The following is a 15,939-nucleotide window of genomic DNA, read 5'->3' as shown; positions in this document are numbered from 1 at the left end:
AAATATCCATTCGCTTCATCTGCCTAGATTTTACTCTCTCTCTTGGTGCATAGTTCACACAGTCAGGCAGTTGCCTTTTATGGGCATGCAAGTTTCCGGTCACTTACCCCCAGCAGCTGCGAAGCCGTCTCTCCCATATCAAAACTCAGCCAAACATTAAACATTCACCGTAGTCATTCAAAACTTTATTTGTAATATTATAATCAGCAAAATCAGCGTTTTAATTACAGGCATGTATCATTGTTTGCAAATCATACTTATATAAAACTCAATAACACGCTAAACAGGAAGTCCTCTGTGGGCTTCACAGCAGCCACCTCATTTGCATGTTCACACACTATCTAAAAATAGCTCGCAGCGCTGCAGCGCACTGTCGTCACACACACAGCCTCGTTTCACACTCAACTCTCTATCTTATTTTACACAGACGTCTTATATTTACACTCACTCTCAGGCCTGAAAGTTTTAGCGCCTACACAATTTTGACAAATTTAAGATAACGGGTCCAACCGAAGAAAGTCCAACTTTTTTGTAATCAATTAACCAGTATCAGACTTTAACTGTATCTGGCCTCATCTCTAAAATCCCTAAGTCAATTTACAGTGCCCAAAAAAGCGCAGATAAGGAGACTCTAACTCCTAGCTTGTTCCAGGATGCCCTGTACCCCACAGTCAAGCCAACTGAACTAACCCTGTTCGCCGACAGGTCAAGGTCGCGCGTCCGCGGCCAGGAGGGAGCATAACCTCCGGGCTATGCGCCTCTTAGTGGACTCCAACCACCGTTCTAACAAAATTTATAATACTTTTAAACAACAGACAACACCCAAAAACAAGAGTATGACTGATGCAGATGCAACGTTATCGACATTGGAGACTCTAACTCGCAAAATGACCAACACAGATGCAATCTTTAGACCAATGGAGACTCTAACTCCCAAACTGACCAATTCCCTATCCATCTACCTGAGACTCTAACTCAGTATTATTACCTTTACCTGAGACTCTAACTCAGTATTTTTACCTTTACCTGAGACTCTAACTCAGTATTTTTACCTTTACCTGAGACTCTAACTCAGTATTTTTACCTTTACCTGAGACTCTAACTCAGTATTTTTACCTTTACCTGAGACTCTAACTCAGTATTTTTACCTTTAAGCTTATTTCAAGTTTCAAAACTCATGAGATTTTCATCACAATCAAAACAGACACTCACCGGCAACTTTTACTGAATAGACATTTAATTTTATCGTCCAATTCAGCACACTTCGGATAAAATCAACAGGCCTGTGCCTACCTCTTTTTTAAAGGCGCCTGTCCACTCAGTTCGATTGCCGGATAATGTCTGCCCGTCTGACCACCTCGGACCGTCCAAGCCTCCAAAACTTCCATCCCAATACCACAGGACGAGCCCCCAAAACTGTTACGGATTCAAATATTGGGAATGGATACAAGAGGAAAACCAAAATAACAACACTGGTCCGGCCGGGTCAAGTCAAACGATGATTTAATGAACACACGCGTGGGAGATGGACACCATACACAGACAGCATCAGATCTCAAAATGGTGGAGCATTGATCAAACTCTTATAGCCTCTAGTGGCCCCCACCTAATCATCAGAGCCTAAACATTCTTTCTCACACAGCGCCTAAGCTACGACCTTGGCTCCCTGTTTATCTGCTCCTGATGAAATGGGGCAGTATGCTCTGTTCTCTTCTAATCAGACAAATGAGACGATGACTTTCTGTGAACAGTATTTCTTATAACTCAGCAGTATAATGCATCATAAAACAATATCATTCATTCACAATAAATCAGCAGTCTAATGTAATGCAAATCAGTTTACCAAATGTAATAATTATCACCTTCTTCTAGTTCAGGAGCATAATGCAAACTGAAACTACATAATAATTCACAATCTTTAATTAGGGGTCTAACATGGCATAAAATAATATCATAATCCCACAACACACATGGCAGCACATTGCTAACTGGATTATAAGTATTACACCTCACTAAATGATCAAATTCTCTACTTAACCACACATCACTGACTATTTTTGCCTCTCATTTGATTGCTGAGCATTTGCATTGTGCATTTCATTTGTATCTTGGGGAAACAAAGGCTACCTGTGTACCAAAAATTATTTATAATGGGCATAAAAACACAACCCGGAGGGAGACAATCAGAATGACGAATGCTTAACTGACCTTGGGCCCAGCATCAGATTAGTTCCAAACAGCAGTGTTTTATTGTGATCAGACATGCCCTTGCTCTCTGTAAGACTGCTTCAGTGCAATGAATATCAATTGGACATTTGCATCTCTCTATGGATTTGAGTGCTTGTAGATGCTAAACTGTGCTGCAGATGAACACGGCATGCAGCTGTTATGAACACTCACAGCCTGTGAGTGTGGGGGAGTTCACATGTTTTTTATTTGGTTTTTTTCTAGCATCACCTGAGATAATTTTGGAGATCAGGAGGGTTCCCCAGAGACAAACCACATACTATACCATTATATACTTGAGTCATATACGCTTACATATAGGTTGTAGTATATAACATAACCTTTGTCTATTGGCCATCTGCAGAAATATTAAAATCATACTAATATTCATGTGTCTCATGTGTAAAAAAACATGCGGAATGATTTTTAAACTGATTGCCTTTACGAGTGCTGGGAAAAGCAGTTAGAATACAGTATATGTTTAATGAACATGTTTACATACTGGCGCTTATCCTTCTAGTCTTTACATTTTGCTAAGTGGTCTCCTAGAAAAATGCAAAAAATGCACATGCAAACTGTGGCTGATATCGATTTGTTGGGAATCAATGAGGCCTCTCTGTCAGTAAGAGGAGTGCCTCAGGGAACCCTTAAAATGCTGGGAAAGTCTTTTTTTAAAGCAATGTTCAAAGCTTTTCTAGTGTCTTTGGCAGTTTTATGCTCTGGCTACTGTCTCTCTGGCATTTTGCATGGTTTTTAGGTCCACTGGGACTAAAATGGAGGGTTAGCTGCTGCCTCAAATTTTCCAGACTGCATAAGACATCTAAAAAAAACACAGAATAGATTTCTTCAGATTCTCTTAATCTTTTGATGATATTATGTTACTGTAGATGATGAGATTTTCAAAATTTTTACAATTTTAAGTTGTGCAACATTATTCTGAAACGTGTTCAGAGTTTGTAGATGCAATTTGTTTAGTGGTTTTTCTTTCAGATTGCTGAAAGGCTTTTGAGAAATGTTCTTTTTATACCCAGTCACGATACTGACCTGCTGTAAATGAACCGAATTAACTGTAAAATGTTTCTCCAGCTGTTTCTTTTTAGAACCACTTAATTCTTCAGCCTTTTGTCGGCACTGTCCAAGCTTTTTGGAGGTGTGTCACTAACATCAGATTCAAAATGAGCCAATATTTTTCTTAAAATTGTGGATTGCTGCAGTTCTAAACATTTCATACCTGTTCTATGATCTGTCGTGATTAAAATATGGGTTCGAACATTTGCAAACTACTGAATTCTCCTTTTATTTAGATTTTGAAGTTTACTAACATTTTTTTTTTAATTGGAGTTGTATGATACATGTGAATGTAGCTATTATATAGCTATTTCACAATGAAGTGGCCTCAAGGCTATGTGCCAACAGAAGCCACATTCCTGTTTCACTGGATAAATCACTAATTAATATTTAAACACAGGAAGTTTGAGTTTACAAACTCTTCAGAATGGCTACTGCGAGTCTTAACATGCTGCATCTTTCTGTCTGCATCTTTTCGTAATTAAATGTCTTTATGAAAACAGTCATGACTTCGCGTTCGCTGCAAGCACTTTAATGCCGTTGTATATAAAGAATAAAAGAAGAGCAGAGAAATTACCTTTTATATTTATTTATATTCTTACAGATCAACTATAAATAAAGAGATTCAACACCTTTAGCTTATTTAGCTCGACCTGTACATTTCATCAAAGGATCCTGTTCCCCGGAGCTGCAGCGTGACAGATGTCTTTATGAGAGGAGACTGGATAACCAGGAGAGCGCTGAACTCTCTGTCATCACTGAAACACACATAACCACACTTTGAATGTGTTACATAAAGCTAGCTGGGTATTTTTTACTGTTTACGATTTCAATAGTAAAAAATTATTTCGATGGTTTGCTGCATTACCCGGGAGTGAAGCTGATCTGAAGACGCTGGCTGCTGCTGGTGACGCGGTGCTCCTTGGACCCGAGCAGTCCAAAGTCAGGTGATACTCCGAACACATGGGAGTCCCGTTCAACTGACTCTGCACAGGGTGAATGACACGAGTAGGGCTGACATGCTATGCAAAGCAATTTGGGCTTCACATAGAAAGATAGATTTCCAGGCAACAAAGAGGTTATTGATTGATTTGTGATTACTTGTAATTGATTTCCAGAACACGTGGGCTCCACAGCTGTACAGATTTACTTCTCTGGTTTGCGTCTGGCCCACATAGCAGAGCCCAAAGTCGACGCTGACAGCAGATAAACGCAGTGTTGGAAGATCCAGATGAGCGCAGAGTGGCACCGTCTGCACAGAGCAAATAGACTATGTGAGGTCATATAGCAGCTCCCAACCGAGCTGTTATACACGCATTGAACAGATGTCCCTAACCTGCAGGGTGTTGTTGCTGTAGTGAATCAGGAGATTCTGCTCGAACCTCAGCTTCATCTGCCCGTTTGCACCGTGGATCAGCTTCACCCCAGGAGGGATTTCTTCGTCTGTCTGTTCCACATGGTCCAGAAGAGGCAGGGAACAGTGGAAGGCCACTTTCACCTAGTATTTAAACAAAAGAGGACAACACTTACAAATAATTGTGTAAATCAAATTCTAATGATGCTGCTGCATCCATGACTCATCTCACCCGCATGCTGTGTTGTGGCTTAAGCACTAAAGACTGATTGTCGCCAGACGGAGGATTCCTGGAGGTGCTGGTCGGGCCTTTGGGTTTTGGTTTGACCACTGAAAACGGAGGCTGAGTCCCCAGGCTGAAGTGCAGGGGCATCTCTGAAGTGTTTTTCAGCTGGAAGCTTTGTGTGATGTCAAATTCACGCACTACTATCTGCAAAACAAAAAAGAAAAATAAACAGTTCAAAATGAACTTGGGATCAACATCTCATGTGTGCACTTGCATGTCAGAGCACTGTTGATTACTGTTGTACACTTCTCAGACCTACCTCGTTGTCTGAGTTTGCCATCAGTAAATCACCGGCCGAAGCACGAAACTCCAGCACCCCGTCGTCCTCCTCCGCCTGCACTAAAAGCCTGCAGCGACAGGAAGTCAAGAGGAAGATATGCAACTTAATCAGACCACCTCTGAGCTGCTTTTACCTAACCTCAGCTTATTTTAATTTAAGAAACATAAATCGAGCAGGATGCATTAGGTGTCCGGGTGGGGATAAATAGCAGGAATATAATTGCTTACGCTGCAGTCTGAACGGCTGCTAGTAGATCCACTCTGACGGGCTCTAAATCCAAACCCTGAGCCCTCCCAACTTTACCGGGAACACAAGCAGCCAGCTGAATTACACACAACAATAAAGTATAAGGATTTAGGCTGGATCACAGTTATCTACTGTTTGCATTTCCCAGGATGTAACATCGAATCACAATGTTCCGAGCAGCTTACCTCGGAGTCTAGGTTCATGAAACCCAGAGCAAAGCCGACACATCTGGACTTACGAGCAGCTCCAGAAAGGGTCAAAGGAGTAAAAGACACATGGATGGCTCTGCTGCTCTTTGCTGGAATCACCTTGAGATTTACAAAGAAAAGCATCATTACTCAGATGAAATAACAGACAACAAGCACGTGGCTAAAATCCTCCGACCGTACTATTTGTTGCGGTGTGATGCAGAAGGGGTAATCTGAGAGGTTGCCCATGTGAGGCCTGATGTGGACCGATATGAGTTTTTTCTTTCCAAGAGAGGGATAAAGACAAGTCTCCTCTTCTTCCCCACGCTCATCTTCAGACATATATTCTTCCTCTTCCACATCCTGAAATCAATACAGGAAAGCTAGGTCGAGCCATTCAAAGAAGAAAATGTGCGTTTATGAGGTTTTCCCACGGGATGTGTGGTAAAATCTTTAAGCATCTGCATCATGGTGTTCAATATATACTCACAGTCAAGCTTTGGAGAGAAGCACTTGTTTCCTCAGAAACTGTGGTTCGTGTTTTTTCCCATGCTGTTTCATCGAGGCTAGAAAGCCTCAGCGCGCTGCTCAGCACCTCGTTGCCATCAGCATCTTTAAGGGGGAAAGCGTCTCCAAACACCACCACAAAGTCCAGCAGTTTACCGTCGTTCTGATCTACGTTGTAAGTCTCCCAGTCCAAACGAATATCTGTCACCCAGCCGACATTTACATTATATCATTTAGAACTTATTTCTTCAAGCTGTATTTATGTCCTACGGGCAAGTCCAATTCAAAGTGTTTTCCAGTTGACTGATGAGCAGATAATAGGATTTCACAATGGCAAGGACAGCACTCTCAAAAGCACTGAAAGCCACTCGAAAACACCTAAAAGCGCCAAAACAGCAGCTACCAGTAAAACCGAAGCCCTGTTTATATATATATACATATATATATATACATATATATCAATCTATTAAGCTCTATTATAAATCCCATTTGATATTTTTTATTCCAGTAATAAGCTGGAATGCAGTTACTCCCGCAGACAGGAAACGAGAGGGTCATTAAGTCCTTTTCCAGCACACAGTGTTTACTGAGAACACTTACCAAACATGGTGGGATTGTTGATGCGAAGAGAACGAGAAACGGTGTCACCACCCGATACATGAGTGCCAAACCTAATGATGAGGAGAGGTATTTCTCATTAAATGACATAGCCGCTCATTAAAAATACACAAATATAGGTATAAATAGCTGGGGAAAGGACTGTGGAACAGACTGTATGATTGGTCCCTGGTTCTGATCCTGTGCTCGTGGGCCCATCATCTGGAAGTAGAGGGGGCAGCCTTTCACTGTCATATGGATGGGAATAAGCACAGGCTTGAGATCCCCAACCTGGATCAAAAATAAAGTACTGAATTAAAATAAAGAAAGAGGCTATTTAAATTCACCATAGAACTCAAGAAACACTGCCCAATCACTCCCTGCTTTATCCACAGTTTACAAAATGAACATCAGTGTGTACTAAATGACACCATAAACTCATCAGGAACATGTTTTCTGATATCGTAGAGCAGAAAACAGGTGTCGCCACCAGCTGGCCATTAAAAGAAATGCAGATATAAGGTAGTTCTACAATGGCTTTACCTTTTAAGACTTAGTAGATACATTCATGTTTTATATCCAGTTTATTACATCAGTTACATCACATTTATTAGCTTAAACTGTGGCAACATACTTTGCATATGAGGTGGTCTGTGTACTCCCCCCACATGTCAGTGTAGGCAGTCACGTCCACAGCCCGACTCTCAAACGCTCCGAGTGTCCCCGTGTGTGGCGTGACAAAAAAAGCGGCGCCTTTTCCATGAGCCAGCAGGCTACTCACAAACTCTGGCAACGAGCAAATAAACAGAATCAGTTCCTTGTTTCTTTATATCAAAAGCACGATATAAAGATGATGCATACCCTCGTGTGCTTTTTCCTCTGCTTTCTTAGCTTGAACAGAGTGGAGCGGATTCGTGACGTATGCAAATCTGCGATTAAGATGCAGCCAGTGTCAGATTTTCTGTCAAAGCAGAGTTATACTTTGATCAATAATTCAGCTCCCTTCACCTTTTCTCTGGCTGCTTATTTGGCTTCAAGGCATGGCAGGTGAAATATTCTGCCTCTACGGTAAAAGGAGCCGGGATAGCAGTTTGATTGGTTATCAGTAACTGCTTGCTAACAGCACTCTTCAAAATGACACCATCTCCAAAGTCAAGTACTGGTGTTGAAGGACTCTGACCATTTGGACTAGAACGAGAAAAGGCAGTTTTTTCAGTATCTGAAACTGAGTTATTTGATGCAGTGGATTTTTAGATGCAAGCCTTTAAGGCAAGTTCACTACCAGACACCGGGCACACTGTAAGACACACTGAGTTTCTTGGGTTTGGCCACAATTCCAACAACAAGAGGGGAGTTCATTCCCTGGACTTCACAGACAGCAGCCACCTCGGTCAGCTCGAGCTAGAAGAAAAAAGGTGAGACTTTTTTCTTTCAAACTTTAAGTGTGTTCAAAAAAATGCTGCAAAGTAGCACTTACGTCTGTGTGAGCAGTAAAAGTCACTGTGATTTCCATGCTGACATTAGGTCCCAGAGTACCAGAGGAGGGGTCAAAGGTGGCTGAACACAGTGACGCTTGTTTGCCCTGCAGCTGGGCCTGTTCAAAGCAACAATAACTATTAAAAGACAAGCTCGATATAGCCCACATGGAGAAAAATCTATTTCCCATTAATAATATGTACTGAAACAACCTTTTCCTGCATACGCTAGTGCAACTTAATACAGTAAATGTTGTGTTGCATACCAGCCAACTGAACTGTGATGGCAGCAGGGTCTGATTGAAAAGAGTTACGGTGCCTGTGGCAGAAGCGCCAACATAAAGTTCAGGGAAGGACAGCGTGCAGTTCAGAAGACAGACGTGGGACGACTGCACGTCTGCTCGCACTGACAGGTGACTGTAGGGAACACACAGGTAGTGCTGTTACTTACTCACGTCTTATTAATATGGTTAATATGGTTTTTGTGGATCGTATTCTAGACTAAAAGGAGGACTCATATTGTTTTATGTGACTGTGCTTCCTTACCATCCTGTCCCATTTTCCACAGTCAGTTCCAGCTCAGTTTCAAACAGCTGGCAGGAATGTGGCTTAAAGAGCACGTCCACATTGCAAGAGGCCAAGGGAGGCAAGAGACCCCTGCTGGGTTCAACTGAGATCTAAGCAGCAACACAGATTGTTTATATGGAGTCACTTCATGAACAGAATGAACAGTCAGCCTAGCTTTCATTTTATCGTGTTTTCTATGTACCTGTGAGTCTTGATGCTTGCTCTCCAGGATCCAAGAGGCTTCCAGCTGGGTGGTATTGGTAAGGAGCAGGGTGGTCTGAGTCTGCTCTCTGGGTCTTATGGGTCCAAAGTCAATGCTGGGCACATTGAGAGTCACTGTGGGGCCCTGTTTAACACCACCAAATGATAGTAATGTCACAAAAATAGACGCTACAGTAATGCATTTATGCTGTGTGGTTCAATCTTACTTTGAAGGAGACTTCTAGAGCCAGAGTGACCGGCTCACGGTGGTGCTGTATGTGGCAAACCAAACTGGTCACAATATTCTCTGCTTTCCCTCCCGTCACAGTAAGACTGAAGTCAAAACATTCATTCTCCTCTGGATACGGCCCAGAAAAGAATTGTCAAGCCAAAAAACAAAAAAGATATAAACATTTAAAAATTATACTTTTTTGCACCATTAAGCAGATCAACTCTGTAATGCACCTATTCTGCCAGACGATGGCTCCACCTCTATTACATGACAGCTGCTTTTAATTCTCTCCCATTGAAAACAGATGAAGGTTTTGCTGTGGTTCCACATCTGGTGCACGTACAACACAGAAACAATAAATTCATTAATAATAGCGATGTGGGCGCAGAATGACGTGATTTAACTCCACTATTAGAAACTAACCTTGAACTGCCTTGAAGTGGGCGTGCAAATAAAAATCTCTCCAGGGATCACAATGGCGTAAGGCTCCAGCAAGATCTGATAAGGCTCCGTTGACCCCTTGACCTCTATCTCCATGATGATGACGCTTGTTACCTTGGAGCCAGGCTGCACGGGCTGAAGGATGCTATATCTCCCCAAATTATACAATTTGTTAGATACAAAAAAATAAATAAATGAACAAGGCAGGCATTGTTTAGTAAGCATCATGTGGGAGACCTTGTGATTTTATTTTGTTATATTAACATTTATCAACCTGCTGTCAGAAGGCTCTGGTGGCAGCTGGGGGATGTCTCTCAGGACTAATTGGCAGACACTGTGATAATCCTTCAACTTGAGAAAAAAACACATTCTTCATTTAAGAAATGCAACGTTGTTTACCATCGTGATACAATGATTGCTGGATTTATTTAATTTTCAGCTATTTATCCCGAGTCCTCTTTACCTCTTTAGGACAAAAGATGAGCAGATACTCTTGGTCCTGGCAGGGACCCAGGATGCCTGTTGAGGGGCTGACATGGAAAACCTCATCTGTGGCCAAGTGGAACTGGATATGTGTGGCATCAGGGCTTTCCCCTGGAAGCAGAGGATGCAAGTTGGGCTTCATGATCTGCCAGTGAAAAGGAAGCTCCAAGTGGCTTTATTCCAAGATGAAGAAATGAGAAAGAAACAGACATAAAATGTGTTATTTACTGATCTCGGAAAGGAATTTTGCTGTTGCAAAAAACAGCAACACAGAGTCAGACACAGAGTTTATTAGCATTTCATTATTACAGCTAGTACAGGTGCTTGAACCCTATCTTATGTTACCCTGTGGCCAAAAATTTGAAAAGGACGAGATTTGCTTTGAAAACACATGAGACGTGAGACTCTTACACATTGTTTCTGATGACAAGCTTCTTCTGTTGCACAGAGTGAGGGTTGCATGGGCTGAAACGGATAAAGTGCTCTGCAGTAAGGTCACGCACCTCTCCAACCACAGGAGGCTCCTCCCCCCCAGACACAGACACCAGCTCCAGTGCGATCAGCTGGCCCTCACCTGAGAAGCAAACGCACATTACACACAATGCATAATTTATTGCGGAGCATAGCTCTTAGCAATGCCTCTTGTTGGGATTTACCTTCAATGGAAATGTCTTTCACCTGGCAGTTGTCACACACAACAGTGAAAACCTGGCAGCTCTTCTCAGCGGTGGTTGGAAAGAAAACCACCTGTAAACCCACATTAACACATTTTTTTTTACATGCTCAGTTTCCATAGATACAATCAGCTGATTAGAAGTCAGAGGTGGGGGAACTGAAAGGAAAAAACAAAGAAGAATTGAATTAACATATTACGCTACCTGATTTTAAATCCAGACTCACCTCAACAACAGTGGCCTCTCCTGGCTCCAGTACAAAAAGGGAGGGACTGACAGCAAAGGGTGGCTGCTCAGAAAAGTATGTTCTGGCCAAAGACTAGATAAAGAAAATTGGAGCTAATGAGAATGAGACTGAGCTGTTTGGTTGCAGAAAAACTGAATTAAAACAATATATTTATATGTGTCAGTTTTTTACCCTAAAATTTGAAGCTGGCCACTCATCCTTGGGAATAATGCAAAAGGTCCCAGTGCTGAGGCCCACATTTTGGCACAGAAACTCAACAAACTTGACTCCTCCAATGAGACAGTAACCACAGTCCAGGACTCTTGGTACTGAAGAATAAGAGGGAAGCATATCAGCAGTACATCGGCAAATGAAGTAACTAATGTGCATAACAACAATATTGGTGGGGCAGATTGCAGTGAAAACATACAGGTGAGAATAGGAGGAGGTCTCCATGCCTCAATCGGTACCACAAATGGGCCCTCCGTCTGGGTCTCCACCACTATAAAGTCCTTGTAGTCTCCCAGGGAGTCTGGAGCAAAACGCAGCGTGTACTTACAGCTCATCCCCGGGGCAACAACGCCCCCTTCACCAGGGAATCTCCCTGCCAAAACGTATCACAATGACAACCCCTATTTACATTATGACTATGCAACTCTGAATTTTGTGGGGTACTGCTTATCTTCAAAGCTTAGTGTAAGTTAAAACATGTGAAGTTAATATTGGCATACAGAGGAGCTGTTGTCTCCACAGCTAAAACTGTATTCCAAAATTAAAACTTTTTTTGTGGTTAAAGCTCTGTTGCATTCCTGTTTAATGCAGTCACTTACACTTTGACACACTTGCTTATTTCCTCACCACATCAACAACAAGAAAATATGCACCATCCAATCAGAACCAAAAGGAGCTCACCCAAGCCAATAGAGAAGTAAGGAGTGGTGGGAGGGATCACTCGGATGTGGCGGCTTGAAGAAGTCACATTTTTAAGCTCCAGTGTAGTCTGAGACAGGAAAGGGCAGGGCAAGGGCTTGTTACAGTGCACCAATTCACAGAAAAAGGAGGATTCAGTTTTTGTCTGGTTATAAAAGCTCTGAAACACACCTCATAGATGTTTCCCACACTATAGTCGGTGAAAACCACCACTAAAGGTTTTGCTAGGAAGACTGGAGTCGGCTCCTCGGCGGGGCTTTCAAAGTAAGAGTACAAACACAACCGCACCTGAGCATTGTGTGTATTCACAATAAAGACAGGCTCACGGGAAGTGATAGATAGGAAACAATCAGTTGTGGCTTTCAGTCACACTACAACACACAACACACATAATAGTCAGCTTGTCTTTTTTTAGAGACGCTTGGCTGTACCAGCAGAGTTTATCTATGTACCGTACATATTGATTCTGTGTGTGTCTAGCAGAGTGTGGGGACGTGCATTTCATGTAAACAGCCTGACTACATTATATGAGACTACATCATGTTCAGAGTATCAACTTACACATCTCTGCTATGGCACAAAGGGGGTACAGCTGTTTTCCACTGAGGTAAATGATACTTGTGTTTGCTGTGGATATTGAAGGGGATTGTCTTGCCTGAGCTTCCTGCATTTCCCATGCAAAAATGTCCTATCAGCAACGTGCCCTAACTGTACATGCTTCCTTATCACAAAATGATAAGGATGTTCCTTGAAATTATTAAAAAGCCTTTTATTCTCTTTAAATACCTTTTCTTTTTAGCGCCTTTGCTCTCAGGCTCTGCCTTCCCTTTGGTTCTGGGCCTGATGAGGGACGTGCCGCCCTGCTGTGAATTTAGGGGAAGGAAGCGCGGATTGCGAAGGAAGCTCTGTCGATCTTTCAGCTTCTGAAGTTTCTCCCAGCCTTCCGCTCGATCCTTCACACTTGGCTCACCCTTCCATTTTGGCTTAGGCTTGGTCTGGTTTGGCTTGGAAGATGATTTTGATGGAATTACATTTAAAATTTGAATGCACGTTGTTCCCAGGTTGTCTTTTTTTGCAATTGTTTATCAACCTTTTTATCCAATGATTATTATTTTTGATTGTATTTGGAGAAGAAACACAAAAATTGAATTAAAATACCTACTCAACCTTTGCCCAGGAAAAAGGGATCAGCAGCAATATATAAAGATCTTATCAATCTCCTCACCTCCCTTTCCTTCCTCCTTGGGGTGTCTGAGCAGGACTCAAAGGTCACACTGTGGTCTAACTGGATGTCTACAAAGCCCGTCTTTTCTGGGCTGCGAATGACTGTGTAACCATCATCCTGAGGCTTTCGGGACACATGCATGGTGAAGGCAATGGTCGGTTTGGCAGGATTCCACTTTTCTGACAAGAAAAGAAAGTTTGTAGCACCGAATCACTGGCAACTAATAAATTTAAGATAAATGTTAAAGAGGGTCAGATACCTGCTGCTGGTGCTCGTACATGTGGTTTTTGTGTAGCCAAGTAATCCTTTGGGGAAATCAGATTATTCATTTCAAGAAGATCTTCATCCACACACCAGGAAAAGGCTGATTTGACTGAAAATAGGTATAAAAATCAAATCAAATGAGGCATTCTGAAAACAAATAAACACATGTAGATGGTGGGATTAAGCAAACATGATGAGCTCTTTGGTAAATGAGTGCAGAGATACATACAATCTCAGTGAATCAGTCCCCTCATCATCTTTTTGTGTTCTTATTCTCACCTTCATTACTACTCTCTCACGTCTCTGATTTATTCTTAGTGCCGATTGGTTGCAGAAGGCTCACCACACACATATAAACCTAGACAACGCAGTGGTGGTCAGAAACTAGTGTCTTGGTCCCTCATTCCTCAACTCCATGAGCACTGACTTTATCTTTCTGTTATCAGCTTTGTTTACTAAGTATAGTTGAGTTTGGAGTTACCAGCAGACCTTTTTTCTGTTGCGTTTCTATTACTCTAGTTTACAAAAACTACTAGGAGAGAAGCCTGAATCCAATAGCCCGCTGGACTATTCATGGACTTCTTCCTCTTTTGTTTGTTTTAGCCGGAGCTCCCACCTCTTGTTTGTAATTTCATGATTAAAATCTTGTTGAATGCCACCAGCGTCATGACATCTTATATGTTAGGTTCCTTTGAGCCATACATTTAGGGACAGAAACACCAGTATATTACAGCAATATAACACAGTTATATTTTTAAAAGTTTTCAAAGTTTTTAAAAGTATCTCACCTGTAAGCAGTCCCTGGTGATCACAGACATCTCCTGCTGTCGCCTTCATTCTCTCATAGGCCTGGGTTTCTTTGGCTGCAGCACATGCACTGGCCTGAATCATGTGATTGTCCAGCATGTCGACCTGCTTAATACGCTGTTCATACTCCGAATGAACCTGTGTGGCAATAGGGGGAAAATAACACTGTATTATTCTTCAGCTGACTTTTGACAGTGATTTCTTTTATAAATTGTAGATGAGTATATATGGTTACCTGTTGGAGTTCTTCAACGTATCTGTCATGATAGCTGCCTCGAACACGTTTTGTTTGAACTAGGTTGGACACAGTGTCTTTTCTAATTATGTCGTTTGTGTAAAGATGCTTAAAGATGCTTGCTAGTACACGAGAAATATTCTGGGATACAACGAAAGAGAAGTTAGCTTTTTCATTAGTATTATTATAATTAGTTTCGATGTTTCCTAGACATTTAAAGGTGTCAGGTATATACTGGATCTTACCTGGGATTTTCCACACGCGGGTCTGTGAGTGTTCACAGAAGGGTCATCCCGCAGCTTTCCTCTGGTCTCCGGCTCCTCTTCCATAGCTGACACGTCTACTGTAGCTAAATGGATCATGCCAAATGTTACAGAGGTGTTAGTAAGAAAGAGATATATTCGTAGCTTAGATTAAGTAATTTATAAACTGGTGCGATAACTTCATAATGTGTCAGCCATGTTTTCATACATGGGGTTGCTATAGCAACAACCAAACTTCCTTCTAGACCGGAAATTACGTTTTAACATTTTTATATGTAAATTTAAACTATGTATTATTGGTAGTAGTAGTAGTACTAATTCGTGTTAATAATAGGACGACAGTTTAGTTGTATTTAAATCGGTTCAAATCACTTCTAAGTATCTTCTTCTTCTCTGCTCCCTTTAGACTGCGGTCAAGTGAGCAGCACTCGTGAAGTAACGGTCAAGCCAGCCGCACCTCTTACGCGTATTACGATACGGGTGCCGACTGGCTTAATAACACCTGAGTCTTCTGTATCCTGCCATTTATCACTATTTTGCTACTCGATCCACTTCCAGTTTTGAAATATTTGCAATACGCCCAACCAATGCAGTGTCGTCAGTGCAGGTGCGGATCTAGAGAAATTTTCTTGTGGTGGCATGGAAATCAAATGAGGTGGAAAAATCAAAGCGCTTTTTAAACACATAATATAATCTATAACTTAATTATTTTCTGTATCCCACATAATTAAACATCTCACTTACAAAAAATATGTCAATTTTGTTTTTATGTACTATATAGCCTGTATAATAAATAAATATGTAGCCCAATAAGTATAAAATCCAGAAAGCTACACAACATGGGGCGATTCATTTACAAACACAAGTCTAACTTAGGTTTCACACTGTTTTCTGTTCGAAAAATTCAAATTGTTGCTTACATTTACACAAAATGTCAGAAATCTGCACTGTCATGAACAAATGTTTTTCATCATTTGTTGGGCTGAGGTCTTTTGCACCTGCAAATTGTCTTATTTCATTAATAACCTCACTGGCACACAACAAAACAGCAAATACATTACACACTGACTATGTCTGTGAAGGTTGTCAGTCATCCAGTCTTCAAGCAACTTAAAAAAGCTTCTTAGACTACACACTGACTACACAAGACAACACAATGTACTA

At 41.6% G+C, this 15,939-nt stretch overlaps 1 protein-coding gene across 2 annotated transcripts; it reads right to left on the bottom strand.

Annotated features, from left to right (window-relative positions):
* Positions 1–3,867: 3,867 nt before the first annotated feature.
* dlec1 (DLEC1 cilia and flagella associated protein) lies at positions 3,868–15,208 on the bottom strand. Of its 2 annotated transcripts, XM_087846172.1 has the most exons (39): positions 15,148–15,208; positions 14,758–14,861; positions 14,513–14,653; positions 14,259–14,415; positions 13,466–13,579; positions 13,207–13,385; positions 12,768–12,985; positions 12,153–12,237; positions 11,964–12,051; positions 11,482–11,655; positions 11,244–11,380; positions 11,052–11,144; positions 10,808–10,898; positions 10,563–10,725; positions 10,132–10,324; positions 9,943–10,019; positions 9,651–9,813; positions 9,461–9,557; positions 9,223–9,353; positions 8,997–9,140; positions 8,774–8,904; positions 8,494–8,644; positions 8,230–8,346; positions 8,035–8,153; positions 7,761–7,940; positions 7,614–7,681; positions 7,387–7,538; positions 6,928–7,043; positions 6,756–6,826; positions 6,139–6,356; positions 5,850–6,011; positions 5,646–5,768; positions 5,442–5,536; positions 5,194–5,281; positions 4,881–5,078; positions 4,631–4,792; positions 4,396–4,546; positions 4,163–4,280; positions 3,868–4,052 (listed from the first exon to the last, which is right to left on the bottom strand). In XM_087846172.1, the coding sequence occupies exons 2-39, from the start codon at positions 14,839–14,841 to the stop codon at positions 3,938–3,940; spliced, it is 5,064 nt and encodes a 1,687-aa protein (XP_087702298.1). In that variant the 5' UTR covers positions 14,842–14,861; positions 15,148–15,208; the 3' UTR covers positions 3,868–3,937. The 2 variants fall into 2 exon arrangements, with proteins under 2 accessions (XP_087702298.1, XP_087702297.1); XM_087846171.1 differs by lacking the exon at positions 15,148–15,208 and having other exon boundaries at positions 14,758–15,019.
* Positions 15,209–15,939: the final 731 nt, after the last annotated feature.

Source organism: Neolamprologus brichardi, chromosome 9 (genome assembly GCF_056152115.1).
Source record: "Neolamprologus brichardi isolate AB-2024 chromosome 9, ASM5615211v1, whole genome shotgun sequence".
NCBI lineage: Eukaryota > Metazoa > Chordata > Actinopteri > Cichliformes > Cichlidae > Neolamprologus > Neolamprologus brichardi.
Note: the sequence above shows the minus strand (reverse complement) of the source record. Positions and strands in the feature narration are given on the sequence as shown.

What these genes read in the sequence shown, in the direction of transcription:
- dlec1 (XM_087846171.1), bottom strand. Translation starts at nt 14,874, where the DNA reads ATGATCCATTTAGCTACAGTAGACGTGTCAGCTATGGAAGAGGAGCCG. An exon ending in TCACCAGGGACTGCTTACAG is followed by an intron (nt 13,580 to 14,258) that starts GTGAGATACTTT and finishes ACCTATTTTCAG; the next exon opens with TCAAATCAGCCTTTTCCTGG. An exon ending in GCAGCCGTTCAGACTGCAGC is followed by an intron (nt 5,282 to 5,441) that starts GTAAGCAATTAT and finishes CTGTCGCTGCAG; the next exon opens with GCTTTTAGTGCAGGCGGAGG.